General features: G+C 35.3%; 1 protein-coding gene and 1 long non-coding RNA gene across 3 annotated transcripts in view; both read right to left on the reverse strand.

The window, feature by feature from the left end:
• Positions 1 to 562: 562 nt before the first annotated feature.
• The window catches only part of LOC129285844 (alpha-1,3-mannosyl-glycoprotein 2-beta-N-acetylglucosaminyltransferase), a 31,745-nt gene continuing 16,876 nt past the window's right edge, over positions 563 to 15,431 (reverse strand). The window contains exons 5-18 of one of the 2 annotated variants that reach the window (XM_054921779.1): positions 8,981 to 9,015; positions 8,799 to 8,875; positions 8,657 to 8,702; positions 8,472 to 8,534; positions 7,000 to 7,066; positions 6,737 to 6,805; positions 6,576 to 6,645; positions 6,434 to 6,495; positions 4,636 to 4,726; positions 4,451 to 4,544; positions 1,639 to 1,701; positions 1,513 to 1,551; positions 1,257 to 1,427; positions 563 to 1,063 (exon numbers count right to left, since the gene is read on the reverse strand). In XM_054921779.1, the coding sequence (XP_054777754.1) occupies positions 947 to 1,063; positions 1,257 to 1,427; positions 1,513 to 1,551; positions 1,639 to 1,701; positions 4,451 to 4,544; positions 4,636 to 4,726; positions 6,434 to 6,495; positions 6,576 to 6,645; positions 6,737 to 6,805; positions 7,000 to 7,066; positions 8,472 to 8,534; positions 8,657 to 8,702; positions 8,799 to 8,875; positions 8,981 to 9,015 (1,064 nt within the window). In that variant the 3' untranslated portion in view covers positions 563 to 946. The remainder of the gene's footprint in view (positions 1,064 to 1,256; positions 1,428 to 1,512; positions 1,552 to 1,638; positions 1,702 to 4,450; positions 4,545 to 4,635; positions 4,727 to 6,433; positions 6,496 to 6,575; positions 6,646 to 6,736; positions 6,806 to 6,999; positions 7,067 to 8,471; positions 8,535 to 8,656; positions 8,703 to 8,798; positions 8,876 to 8,980; positions 9,016 to 15,431) is intronic. The other variant, XM_054921780.1, reaches the window with a different exon arrangement.
• Positions 9,043 to 14,966, reverse strand: LOC129285845 (uncharacterized). Its single transcript, XR_008587359.1, has 3 exons — positions 12,240 to 14,966; positions 12,067 to 12,121; positions 9,043 to 11,920 (listed from the first exon to the last, which is right to left on the reverse strand). It is a non-coding gene; the product is annotated as an uncharacterized LOC129285845 (long non-coding RNA).

Raw genomic sequence — 15,431 nt, forward strand, 5'->3', positions numbered from 1 at the left:
TTAACATTTATTTTCTCGATTAAAAATAAGAGCCTAAATTATTTGCTCAAAGAAATAAAAAGGTATGCAATTAGTAATAAATCATGCTTTTCGTAAAACCACAATGTTTGATGACATGAAGGTTAGGGCACACAATTTGAAGTTTAGGAGTTCCTTATCAAGTTTTAAAGATTAAAAAAACTACTTACATGTAGGTGATTTTTTTTTTTGGGCCAACTTATAGGTGAAAATTTATCTAAGTATTCTATAATTCAACTGTAAACATTCTCGATATTTTTTAAGGGTCCTTCTTTGTCATTCTTCCTTTTAAATTATTTGAAGAATCTGGATATACAATCATTAATCATCCCAACCACTCTCCGCCGTCCTTACCGTCTCCAATACTCCATCAGAATATCGTGCATTCTTGGTGGTGGTTTTTCCTGTGGCTTCCCCAAATACAGGCAACCAGTGAGTCAACATCAAAGTTCCTAACCCAAATTAGGACGCGGAAGGAAAAAAGACATCCCAGAAAACGATAAAGTCGGAAAGTGAACAGGAATGATGTATTGTACTTCACCAATAAGACAAAAGCAATAAGCATTATATTATATTGTAAAATAAAAGAATCGAGACAAAACGGTCAACTTAGGCAGGGGCGGCTCTACATGATAAAAGATGCCCATGATTTGAGTTCCATTACAGTTTCATATCAAACGCTGGAACAATTTCAGCGCACTGCGATGTATTTATTTCGGCAGTCATTTGACAAAGCTCAATATCAATGCTGATTAGTCACTACTAACACTTGCATTGGACCACAAATATAATCACTGCACAGCTGAAGTAAAATAGCAAGCAGAAGAGGACCCTCGAATCGGTAGCTCCTTCTATACTGTCCCAAAATAACCATTTTTTCTAAGGTGATCGTGGGTGGGGTATGAGTGTTCATTTACCTCATCCATAATTAAGCATCTTCTATCCCAAGCAGATTCAATGATTCTGGACCAACAAGGAATATACGTCTTGGGGTTTGATATCTGAAAACGACTATTCCCTTATAGGCGGTCCTGGGCACACCATCCTGAAATGTTCAGAAAAGGCAAACAAATTTATATCTTTCTAGGACATAAGAAGCATCAACACTAGAACTTTACAATCTGTGGTATACATTACATGCAAGCTATATGTAGCCAATAATATAATAAGTACACCAACAGGCTACATAGTTTTGAAAGTAAGTTCTAGCTAGGCAGGTAGAAAAATAATTAAACTACCTTCCATTCTTGAAAAATACCAAACTGGCGTGCAATGTTTTCAAAGTCAGACTGATCTTTATACTTAATACGCACATCACCATCTATATTATATGCCTTTAGAACTAAGCCAGCTCCATATACAGGTTTAGCTTTTTTAACAATGTCTGAGAAGTGCTTGATATATTTGTCCTGGAAACAGCAATACAAGATTCAAAAATCAAAACTTATGATACGTATGCTTATGCGCGCACTAACACAGAACAAAACATCTCACCTCCAGCAAATAGCTCAAGTTCATTGACTTCCAATTAACCTTCAAACAACACAAGGCAATAAAGCATCATTCCAATCTACAAGGAACATGTCTAGGGTGTATTTGAATAAAAGGATATATGCATACCTGGACATCATTCAATTTAATTGGCTCAAGATATTGCTTAAAAAATTGTCCCAAACTAGAACCCTGCAGAAAATTACAAGACTTAAAGTGGGGCATGGAAAATCCCATCAGGCAAGATGTGAGACGCATGTTACACGTGTTTCTTTTTAGCGCTTTTGTTGGCCACAATCAAACAATACAGCAAGCTGAAGATAAAATAAGCATTCCAATATTTGAAAATAATATTTATATAGCAATGCAATAAATTCCCACTAGTTTAGAAGATGCAAGAGAATAACACACATGCTAGTAAGGGAGGTGAAACAACCAAATGGAGAATCTGATACGAATGTACTAACAGAAGGAAAAATCTGAAGAGACATCATTGATTGTGCGTTTCAAATTACCAATGCTTGAAAAATCATACAGTTGGAATCTCATAATTATATGAACATTATGAGATAATTATTTCCTGATACCACATGAGATTTAGGCATCATGGTCACTTTATTTTTCCATGTTTATTCCATTAATGACGCGCTGCTTATTAAGTACTTATTTCCTTGCTTTCCTCCTTGATTTATGAAATTGGTTGGCTGATTTCTAGAGTCAACCATTTCTTTCATATACATCGCTTTCATTTCAAAATAAGAATCATAACATATAACATACACTATACCAGTTAGATTTGAGCATTATTAGGACTAATTATGAATGGCTCTCCCGACATGATTTTTAATCCATAGGTTTGAACCCTTGACCTCATTTAAGAGGTATCAATGTTTAAAAAACTGGACCAGCCGGACTGTCCAGTCCATTATTCAGAATAGAACTGGGAATTGGTTTCGACCAGGCCAGATCCAGTCGAACCAGCAGAAAATTAATAAAATCGTGGACAGAGAAAACTGACATGAACCATTTGGAATTTTTTTTTTTAAATTAAATCATGTTTCTAAGATATATTTCATGCATATCTATACATTATAAGCATTGGAAAAAAAAATTTGGTAGAAAAATGTGCAAGGAATATGTATGTTTATAAAACTATAAATTTTAAAATAATTATATACATCATATAAAGAGAAAATTAATCATTTGATTGCTATAATTTTGATCCATTTGTAACTCAATATCTAAACTTTGACTTGTTGTAACTCGGTCCTTATAGTTTTAACTCAGTTGTAACTCAATTCTTGAATTTTGACTCTTGCGGCTTAGTCCCTACAATTTTAACTACTTAAAATATAGGTCTTTATATTTTAAAAAATAAAAATTATGAAGATTAAAACTATTTTAAAATTTTAATCTTTATAAACATTAAAAAGGTTTAGTAACTTAAAATATTGTCCTAAATTTTAACATAATTTTAATATTTATAATTTTAGTTTTTACAATATAGGGACCAATATTTTAAATAGTTAAAACTAGAGGGATTGAGTTGCAATAGTCCAACTCCAGGAATTGAGTTAAAACTATAAGGATCTAGTTACAATAAATTAAAGTTTAGGAATTGAATTACAATTGAGTCAAAACTACAAGGACCGAATAATTAATTTTCCCTTATATAAATATATATCTCATAATTATTTTCTTTTTTAATTATTAAATATTTGTTACTTTTCTTAAATTATATTTTTGAAAATCAGTCATTTTTTGATTAATTGAAGAGAAGAAAACCTCTCACCTTACTTTCCAATTTTTATATACTAACAAAATGGTATTTAATAATAAAAGAGCAAAAAATCATTTAATCTCATCTTACAAATTTAATTTTGTAAAATAATATTTTATAAAATATTACCTCTAATGTTATATTTGACATATAAAATTAGAAAAATATTAAATTAATCATTACTGGCCTGACCATGGCCCAATTCCAACCATTGATCCTTGAACAATTACCTTCCTTGGTTCAACGACCAATTCAATTTTTAAAACCTTGAGGACCCTTTCTACTTGACCCAACTAATCTTGGTATTTCTACAAATAACCACTAGCGGATTTTAAAAAAATTAGCCATTTTTTTATAGTATTTTTATACTATCTAGAAAATGTAAATGAGAACAGACAAACAACCACCCTACAAAGTAGCCATTGGCTGAACATGATGGAGAAATAAAAAGACATATCGCATATAAAAAATGGAGTGTGATTTCTCAATGATCAAGCACCACCATTAGGCCAAAAGCTACAATTGTTAGTCAAGGTGCAAACCCAACTCCCCCCAAACACAGACACTTGGGGATTCAAATCCCATGACCTCTCTCTGATACCAATTGTAGGATCATGTGCAACTACTAGGCTAAAAGTTATAATAGTTAGGCAGGACATAACTTTATTTCCTTAAGCTTTCTTAAGGGGCAACACTAATTATCAGTGCCTTGAATTGGGATGTCTAGCACATCAAATCCCAAGGGACAAGTTGACCAAACCTTCTCTATACCAAGTATGGTAAAATAAGATTTCTGTTAGGTATAACATTCAGAAGATAAAAAAGCAATGATACAACTGGAATTTTTATAGAAGTTGCCAAAGAAATTTAAGGGCTTAAGGTGGTTTCAGATGCTTAAGAAATGAACTCATATTATGCCTGCATGCAACCAGAGTACCTAATTACAATGTACCCAAATAAGCATATAACTCATATAGCTAAGAAATTCGAGTATGTTTGGATGCCTTATAGAATATGAAAGTTTACCAATCACCTTAGTAATTTCTTGAACCAAAAAATCATCTTAAAATGCTGCCCTCATATATAACGTAGTGCCAATAAAGTTCATAAGCCAACCATCCAATACAATGGCAATACCCTAAATAAAACAAGAACACTTACATGCTCGCCAAAATTATATGTTCTGCATACTTCTGGACGGATAAATTGTCGCCCTTTGTGATTTTCTTTTAATCTCAACCAGTCATCCCAATAAGTGAAATTTTGTCAAAGAAAAATTATAGGCAAGTATAACATTCATAGAAGAAACAAAAATGGCATAATAATTACTAAAATATCAAGGATATGCCTTTGGCCATTTTGGTGATAGCTCATCCCATGTATATTTGTTAAGCATCCATCCTAATCCAGGAAAGAAGTCTGACCGATAAAGTTCATCTGCAGATTACATCAAGCTTATAATGTACCCGAAAAGCAGTAGCAATCTTCACCCCGAATTGTTTCACCCCATCATAAGAACTTCAGGAGCATGAGCTTCTTAATAAGAAGGCATCTCAAAACTTGGGCACTCTAATTTTAAGACAACGATTGCAAAACAAGCTAGTAAAATTGTAATAGATTATCTATTAAGTAAGAATCCATTCATATGCCAGTATGACTTCATGCACCTGTGGATGTCTTAGATGTGTTTGATAAAATTGAAACAAGAGAAACAAGGAACAAAATGGAGAAAAGAAAACGTTTAATCCAACATACTCCAATCCCTTTGCATGTCAACAAAGGGCACTTCCTCATAATAACTATGCATTGAACATCAAGAGGCCATAAAAGCAATCCCACAGTAAGGTCCTTTTAAATCGGCTCAACGGGAAAGTAACAGAACTTATCCACTCCAACAAGAACTGATGAACCATTTTATATATGTTTGGATTAACTTATTATTAGTGCCTATAATCCCTCTACAAGCTGATTGCAGCTTATTTTCACAAGCCTCAAATCCAATTTCATGAAAATAAGCTCCTGCAAAAGCTCAAAAATAGTTTAGGCAGAAGCTGGGCTTGCAATAATTTTGAAAAAAATTATTATTTTTTATCAGCTAGAGCACTTCTCAGAGTGACTATCTGATGAATTTCCTTAAGTATTATAACTACAAACAAGTATCTACCAATGTATAAGTCTTAATAGATAGCTACAGGTGTGGAAAATGTAGAAAGATGAAAGAAAACAGCCAGTGTCACTAAGAGACTAAACTCCTAGCACTTTGAGAGGTTAGACTCCCCCACCACAAAGCACATACCACATGCTCTTTCATCGGACCCACCCCCTCTTATTTTACTCGACTCATTGTTTCCTCTCTTCTAAATGCCTTGAGTACAGGGTCACTATTTGCATCTTTTGCCCTTTCTAAAATGGGCTCTCAAGACTCGTATCCCTCTTTTTCTTACTCTTCCCAGGCCCAGTTTTCTGGCCTCTTGCTGCATAAGTAAGAAGTAATGGCCCATTTCCATCACTACCCAAATACAATTTAGCTTCTTTAGATCACTCTTACAATAACAAAGCTTAACTCATACACTTTTCTTAGATAAGCACTTCTATAAGCTATTTAAACAGAGCCAAAGCATGTGGACAAACATTTCCCCTCATAAGCAAGTGCATTTCGCAATAAACATTTCTTTTCCCACAAAAATTAAAAAAAAGAAAAACCAAAGCAAAGCATCAATAGCATACTGCATACTCCAAAAGAACTCTATCTTATAAAAATTAATCAAAAGAAATTGCCTCAAGCTCTGAAAGTGAGCGCACAGCAAAGATTCACCAAACACAAAAAAAAAAAAAAAATAGTTTTTTTGGAAATGGAACAAGAACCAGTAAATGCTAAAGGAAACAGAAAAAGTAAACAGGGATTTATGGTGAAGGAGAGAAAGAAAACAGCCAAGGTACGAGGTAAACCAATTGCTATTTGCATATCATGAATAAGGTGAAATAAATCAGAGCGGTCTCAACTTAAGAGTGCTTTCCAAATCAGTTGTTAATATGCCCAATGGTGACAATTATATGGGCATAATTTTAAATCCCAGGCTTCCATTTAAGTACTGTAAATGAAGTATACAATACAGTGCGGTGATGAAAACTGAACAAACTTACAAGGATCATGTACGAACTGTTTTTGCCCATTGTCATTCCATGAGGAAACCGCCAAAATGGACCTACAACAGACAATATTAACTCTTAAACATAGACAACCAAGGGCAAAAAACTGAGCACTCCATGCTTCATGAATGCATACCTATCCTTGTCAAGAATAGTTGATGCAGCTTCAAAGTAATCAAAGAAATCAGGTGCTATTTCCATGTCATCTGAGATTGAGTGAAGATATAACAAGGACCGATACAAACCAATAAAAAAATACAAATAATTCTTACAGAAAAAAAAAAAAAACCATTTCACCTTCAAGAATGATTACCCGGCTGAAATTATGCTTATAGAATAGCTGATCCAGAGCCCACTTGTAATGACCTGAGAAAGTCAAGCCTGTGCATAAATAGTTGTACAATCTTTTTTTTTTTTTTTAAGTGACAGAAAGTCTGCATCAATATGCAGGTCTGTGTATTATGAAATCTTTTAAACTGCGCAGAAAAATCTCAAATGCAACCTTCTATTTATTTGGAGACACAAAACTTAGACACAGAAAACTAGAGGATAACTCTTACGTGCAATCTTGTAATAAGCTATTAACTCCCCTGGCCTTTCAGTTTGCACTGGTTCAAAATCCAAGTGCTGCATCAAATTATTATCAGCATGAAGGATTGTTCCAACCAGTAAACTACAGTCTACAATAGCTTGCGTAAACAGAATTATTTTGCTCAAAATAATCTCATCCATGCCACTTGTAACCAAAAACCTATGTGTTTTGCGGCTGCCACTGGTTCCATATTTTGAATAAATAGTCGATACAATATGTAGGGATTTTGAGGCTTAGAGATATGAGAATCTCTTCCTAACTAATCAAGGATGTCCTAGGATTTAATAAGTAATAATTAAAAACAGAATAGGATAAATGACAACATAAAGAAATAAAAATAACCAAAAGACATTATTATCCCTAACAGCATAGCCGCACTCTCCAACACTCCCTCTAAAGCTAGAAAATGAATATTCAACATTCTCAGCTTGCTTCGTAGTTCTACTGGTTTGCACCCCAACATACTGGTTTCTTCAACAGAACAGAGTGTGCTTCATTTGAGCGACAACAATCACTTTCTTGGACCTAGCCACCTGCATTCCCAGGAAATACTTGAGACATTCTAGGGTCTTTAATTTAGATTCCTTGGCAAGAGAGCACTTCAACTGTTCAATCTCATTTTTATCATTTCTAGTGACTACCATGTCATCTACATAGACTGTAAGGATAGTGATTAGCCCAGACTTGGAATTGTTTTGTAAACAGCATATGATCAGCATGTCCACTCCATACAAACTCTTCTGTTGGAGTATGTTGAGCCCAATGCTAAAAATGGGCTGAGTGTATACAAGGAGGGCTGCTACAGGGCCAACTGGAGAGAAGTGGGGCAAGTTTTATAAATTATGCGGAGAAAGGTAAAAGGGATATAAGAGGTGGTAGCAGTGACGTTTAGACAACAAGCAACTAACTCTTGACTGTTTTCTTGAAGTGAAAGAATAAGTTGGGACAGGGAAGGGATATAAGAGGTGGTAGCAGTGATTTCGGTGTTGTTTGGGAGAGAATCTGACCTCTTGAAAGTCAGGATGCTCCCTCTTTCGTCTATCCTTCTGCATCAGCTCTTTGTTTGCCAATTTCAGAGAATTTTCCTAGCTGTATCAGGGGGATCAGTTTTGTCATTCTAAAGAGATGTAAATATCCCTTATGCATTAATATAATCCAACTTTCAATCAGAAAGATGTTGAGATTCTTGCAAGTATTCTTTCCAGCAATTCTTCCTCTTATGTTTCTCGTTTTTACCACTTTATTCTCTGTACCTTTCAAAGGCTTCCAATGCAATGGGAATACCACAATGGAAATGGTGTCCCTCATGTTATTATTGTCCGATTCAGGCTTAACATAATGCACAAAAGACAAATAAGTGATCATGTAAAATTAAAAAATAATACTAAATAAACTGAGTTCATCTTAGAAGCATAGAAACTCAATTATGTATCAATATACCTGCATATAAGTTAACTGATCGTAGCTCAAAGCCTTGCTCTTGACACTTGGATCTGATCCATCCTGAAAAACGAAAAATGACCACCCTCAGCTGTGTCTTGCATGCGTTAGAAAAATAATGACTGACTGAGCCAGTCCAACAAGACTCCCGAAACTTCTTTCACAAGCCAGAAGTCATCCAATACCTGGGATATAAATAATGGATATTTTGAAGAAAGGGATCTTTGATATCTGGAGAATGAAGTTTATACCTCTTCAAGTTAGATAAATTGTTAAAAAAACGCATAAGGCATTAGAGTAACTAAAAAATGTTCATATTATGCATACTTCAACACAGAGTTAATAGTCCTCTCTAGATAATCAGCACGGTTGCATGCCATGATCACAACAGCTGCCACTGGGACCTAGAAATTTCAGTGGGGAGAGTCATCCATATAATCAGTGGCCTTAAACTCTAGGAAGAAAATGTGTAGACAAAAAATCTTATCACTAACAAATTTGAGTCAAACCTGTTCTTTGTCAATCAGCCTCTGCAGTCCTTTCCCTGAAATATAAATATTTACAAGAATGGTAAGTTCCTGGGTATCAACTATCAAGTAGACAGCCAAATATCATATTACATTGAGATAAAAGCAAGCATTTCCTCCTAGATTTTTCAGAACAATAAAGTAATATTGAATCCTTGATTACAATTTTATGGAAAACGTGCCCTCACTTTCTTACCAAAATAAATAAATTGCCTCAATATCTTGAGGCCCAAAACAAATTGTCACAATATCTTAAAAGGCCATCCAATTATGACGTGCTGTCACAGTATCTTGATGGCCAAAAAACATTGTCACAATATCTTAAGGTCATTCAATTATAAAGTTCCCAATTACATATTCGCCCCTCAAACAAAGTTTATTATGGCAAATTGCGTCCAGCATTCAGCATTGAATTGGTTTCAAATTAAATTCAATTAAAAACTAAAAATTGTTTTTCTACCCATCTAAAGTCTGGAATAGACAAATTAATGGGATGTTCTCAATTTGCATAGCAAAGGAAAATGTTTTTATTCGCATATAACAGTTTAAGATATATTATTGAAAGTGGTATTTTAATTTAATATAATAAAGCATTAAAACAAGAACAATCAAAATAGAGGGTTCTTCCATCAATGAGATACCAATCTAAGCCCCACATTGAGTAGCACAAGATGCTCAACGAGCTATTTAAGCAGGTTAGTTCTTCCATTTCAATAGTTAGCTTTCAAAGGGAAGGATCCCATCCCACTTGAGTATCCACCAATTGGTATCATAACTAATGGCCAACAATTTTCGAAAGGACAACCTACATAGGGTTCTGATCAATTCAACAAGTGAAGTGTCATAAAGTACAATCACCAAAACACTAAGTGGTAAACATTTCCCATTTCACAATGATGGTAGTCCTTGTTTGTAGCCTTGTAACTTTAAGACCTTTGAGAATCTATCGAACCAAGCTCTTGGGGACTGCTTCAGACCGTATAATGATTTCTTTAGTTTGCATAGTTGGTCACCCCTCCCTTCATCAAAACCAGGAAGAAGAGACATATAGACTTCTTCTTTCAATTCCCTATTTAGGAAGGCATTTTTTATGTCCAATTAGTGTAATGGCCATTTCAGATTGGCTGCTATAGACAACAGTACCCTGATAGTGTTCAATTTTGCCACTACTGCAAAAGTTTATTGATAATCTATGCCATAAGTTTGTGTGAATCCTCTTGCCACTAATCAGGCCTTCAACTTATCGAGACTCCCATCAGCCTTATACTTTAGGGTAAATACCCATTTGCAACTCACTAGTTTCTTGTTCCTTGGCTTCTGCACAATATCCCATGTCTCATTTTCTTCTAATGCTTTCATTTCCTCTAACACAACCTCTCTCCATCCTGTTGTTTTAAGAACTTCATAGATGTTTTTAGGAGTACTAACATCATCAACATTAGCAATAAAAGCTCAAAAATTCGGAGATAAAGCTTCGTATGATAGCTATTTCTGATTAGGATGTTGTGTACATGATCAAGGTTTCTTTCTAAGAGCAATTGGCAGTTCCAAGTCGTCTTATGAAATCTTCCCTCTCTCCGGGTTTTCATTAATATTCTCATACTCTTCTTCAAGACTTTCTCCCCCAGAATCTTCCACCAGTTTAGATTCTGGTACTATCTCAAGTATGAGGGCTATTCCACAATGTTTCACCTTTCGTTTGTAAGCTTTGATCTCTTTCCCTTTAGTACTTGTGTTCTTGTCTCCCCCTGAACTTGCATTTTCTTTTTCTTCTTGCATAAGAGAGACAGACAGAGCTCAAGAGAAGTAATGTTAGGGTGGTGGCCATGGTCAAGAGAATCTACAAGAGAATACTCACAATCACGATCAAGGGTTGACTGAAATTCACTCCAGTTCTCCCCCTAAATTGAAGGAGAGGGATAAAAAGATTCGTGTTTAGAAAAAGAAATATCATGACTAACAAACAGACGCTTTGAAGAAGGATCAAAGCACTTATAGCCTTTTTGGGATGAGGAGAAACCAAGAAACACACATTCGATAGCTTAAGGCTCAAGTTTGGAAGATGAGTGAAGGTAAACAAATGCAGAACACCTAAAAATTTTTAAAGGAAGAGTTGTCTCAAGATGAGAAAGAGTGTGTGTCTAACAAAGGCACTCAAGAGGGGTAGAGTGGGATAATATTTTAATGGGCATGCGATTAATGAAATAAGTATAAGTAAGAATGGCATCCCCCCCAAAAGTATTTAGAAACATTTGTGGTGAAAAGAAGGGCACGAGCAACTTCAAGTAAGTGTCTATTCTTTCATTCAGCCACATCATTTTGTTGGGGACTGTTAGCACGGGAAGTTTTATGAACAATGCCCTTAGACTTAAGGAAGTCACCCAAAGATGTGTTAACATATTCGGTGCCATTGTCTGTTTGGAGGATTTGAATGGACGTGTGAAATTGATTTAATATCATCGTGTAGAATTCAATAAAGATAGATGTTACGTCAGACTTATCTTTCAATAAATATACCCCGCATACATCGGTATGATCATCAATGAATGTTACAATCCACTTGGCATGAGTTCGATTAGGAACACCCAAAGGACCCCTCACATCACTATGAACAATAGAGAAAGGTTAAGAGGGTTTATACTCAAAGCATGGAAAAGAAGAACAATGGTGTTTGGCTAATTCACAAATATCACAATGAAAACTATAAATTTCATAAGATGAAGATTTAGGAAACAAGCGAATCAAATATTGGATATTTGGATGACCCATTCTTCTATGCCATAATAAAATATTAACATTTTTAGAAGTAGACTCAAGGTTGCAGCAAAAACAAGACCAGAGTTTACTCACGATTGATTCATTTAGGTAGTAGAGCCCATCACACTCCTCATCATTGTCAATCATCTTCCCCAATGACAGATCCTAGAAAATACAATGAGTGAAAAAAAAAAAGTGAACGCTACAATGAGCTTGTTTGGTCAACTTGCTTATAGACAACAAATTACAAGCTAGATAAGGAACATGAAGAACAGAATCCAACTATAGACATTTGGATATAGTAATACTACCCTTTCCAGCAATAGATGAAGAAGTGCCATCGGCCGCATCAATTTTCTCACGCCACTACATAGGAAATATGATGTAAATAATGTGGAATTCGCAATCATGTGATCCAAGGCCCCAAAGTCAACAATCCATCTAGACTTTGTGGAACAAACATTGAATACATAATGAGAATTACCTTGCTTAGCTACTGAAGCATTACGAGAAGGGGAAGGCAACTATCTAGATTGCAAGCACTGAAGCATGTCCATAAGTTTATCTGATTGGTCTTTATCAATAGCAGGCAATGGACTAGACATTTCTCGTGGATCAAAGGTAACTTGGTAACGTTGGGATTTACCTTTACGAAGTTTCCAATCAAGAGGTTTCCTATGAAGATCCCAACACTTGTCTTTTCAGTGGCCCATCTTTTTACAATGGTCACACCTAATCTTCCCCTTTGCATCCTTATGTCCTTGATCAGAGTGCTTGCTCACTAAAGCAGCAGATTCAGATTGAGGAGGAACAATAGAAGGAGCAGATAACATCACCTTGTGATGAGATGCCTCTCAGCAAAATTCGACAAATGCATCACAAGTAGATGGTAAAGGAGAGCGAGCTAATATACAACTACGGACATCATCCAAGGATTGATAAAGGCCAGCCAAGAACTGAAAAACTCACTCATCTTCAATGCGACGCTTGTACCTTACTGCATCAGTGGCACATGACCATTCCTTTTCAATGTTGAGATCAATTTCTTGCCAAATAGCAACCAACTCCAACCAGAATTCAGTTAACTCTTAATCTCCTTGTTTAATCTGCCAACTTCGTGTCTTAAGGTCAAAGACTCGGGCACCATCCACCATTTGAATATGACTCCTTAACTACTTCCCATATATCTCGCGCTGTTGTGAGAAACATGAAGGAGCGCTGAATTTGTGGTTTCATAGCGTTAATTAGCCATGAAGCCACTATAGATTTTTCAGTCTGCCACTTCTCAACAGCCTTCAAGTCTAACGCGTTTAGAGCCTCAAAGTGGCCAATGATAAAACTCAGCTTGCCTCTTCCTCTGATAGCAATCCAAACTGCCTGGGCCTATTTACAATAGTTACAACCATTAAACTTGTCTAAGATGAGGAGAAAAGAAGACCCTTCAGCAGCACTCAACCCTTGGGGAGTTCTACCATATGGGTGTAGAATCAAGTCAGTCTCTGCACCTGAACCAAAGCCCATAGTTGAAGGCTAAGACAGGGGAGAGTGCAACTCTAGAGAAAAACGCACATATGATTCTGGACAGCAAGAAGCGTCGCCTTTGAGCAGCTCTAAATTGGGTCGTGACCATGAGAAAGAGGTCGCCAGTGGCTCTGGGACGTGCAACTCCCCTTCGTGTGCCTCTGGAATGTGCAACGTCAACCTTGTGTTGCTCTGGGAAGAAGCATTGATTCAACATGACATTAACCAAAGATGAGAAAAACCGAACAAAGGTTGCATGAGTTCTACATGGACGAGTCACTAATCAGAAAATTGTTGATCAAGACCTCTTAGTTAACAATATTCCTAAAAGCTTGGTAAATAATAAAATATAATGACATAATGCAATCCATACAGCCAACCCTACAAAGTGGGATGAGGCTTCGTGTTTTTTTGTCGATATATTTTTTGTTGCTCTAGGTCCCTATTATTTTTCTCGTATGTAATGTTGATCCCTAGTTCTTATAGCAGAGACAAGAGAAGAGGTTAATTGCAAACTTGAGTTATGGAGGAGGACATTGGAGTCGAAAGGTTTTCGTCTGAGTAGAAGTAAGACGGAATATTTATATTGTAAATTTGATAAAGGACTATTCGAAAATAATTTGGAAGTGAAATTGGGAGATCAAATTATACCTCAAGTGGAAAAGTTTAGATATTTGGGAGCCATTATTCAAAATGATGGCGAAATCAGTGGAGATATTTCACATAGAATTCAAGCTGGATGGTTTAATTGGAGAAAAGCTAAAGGAGTTATTTGTGACCGTAAGGTGCCTAATAAACTTAAAGGAAAGTTTTATCGTACTGCTATCAGACCGGCAATGTTATATAGTAGTGAATGCTGGGCTCTAACGGGACAGCAAGAACATAAAGTTGGAGTAGCAGAGATGAGAATGTTACGATGGATGTGCGGACATACACGTAAAGATAAAATTCGAAATGAGCACATACGTGAAAAAGTGAGGGTGGCACCTATTGAGGAAAAAATGGTAGAAAATCGGTTGAGATGGTTTAGGCATGTACAAAGAAGACCAAGGGAGGCACCAGTGAGAAGAGTAGAATATATAACTTTGAGTCCGATTAAGAGAGGTAGAGGAAGGCCTAAGAGAACACTCTTGGAAGTTGTTGAACGTGATCTCCTAATTAATAATATTTCTAAAAGCTTAATAAATGATAGAGCACAATGGCGTCTTGCAATCCATGTAGCCGACCCCACCTAGTGGGATAAAGGCTTGTTGTTGTTGTTGTTGTTGTAATGTTGATCCCTCTATTTTTAAATACCCAAAGGGATAATGTAATACTAATGATGTGAAGTTATTTGGCACGTAACTAATGCTATTGCATTGCTAATCAAATAAAGGTTAGGTTTTAATTTGTTCATTTTTACAAACTTCAAACTCGTATATTCGCCGCTATTTTGGTTTCATTCGCCACATCAAGACACTATTTTATATTATTTCCCTTAATTTGAAGCCATTGATTGCTTCTTCTTCTTCTTTTTTAACGTTGATGTTGAAGTTTGTTGTCTTTGTGTAATTGAGCATAATCTTCAATTTCTTCCTGTTGATTTTTGTTACATTGGACATTGTGATTGCTCTGTCTCTTTCTTATTTTAAAATTTAACACAAGATTTAACATTTTTAGTACCACATTATCAACCCTTTGGGCATCTTTAAAAGAAGAGGGACTAATGTTGATGAAAAAAAATATAAGGACCTAGAGCAACAAAAACAAAGTACAAGGACAAAAAAAAAACACAATAAAACTATAAAGACTAATAATTGTATTTTCACAAATATTAAATTCAAACCATCAAAATCTTATATGAACAGAACAGATCTTGCAAAGGAGAGGGGGAGGAGAGAAGGAAATGAAGAACAGCACAATTTCTATTTTTGAGATGGAAGGTGCATAACTTGGGAGTTACAGAAAAGCTTGTATGGCTAAGACAAGCTCAAATACTCGAATTATCAATTTTTTCATTTTTAAATTAATTTTAATTTAATGTTTAGCTTTAAAATTAATTATTTTTATTTTATAAAAAATATAAAATATATTTTTTGGGATACTTAGATGATGTGAAAGACTCAAACTTTAAAAAAAATGTAATCTTAAAATTTAAAAATCAATATTAAAATAC

This window comes from Prosopis cineraria, unplaced genomic scaffold (assembly GCF_029017545.1).
Source record: "Prosopis cineraria cultivar Desert tree isolate PC_DT_omini unplaced genomic scaffold, ASM2901754v1 PC11, whole genome shotgun sequence".
In the NCBI taxonomy this organism is placed as follows: domain Eukaryota; kingdom Viridiplantae; phylum Streptophyta; class Magnoliopsida; order Fabales; family Fabaceae; genus Prosopis; species Prosopis cineraria.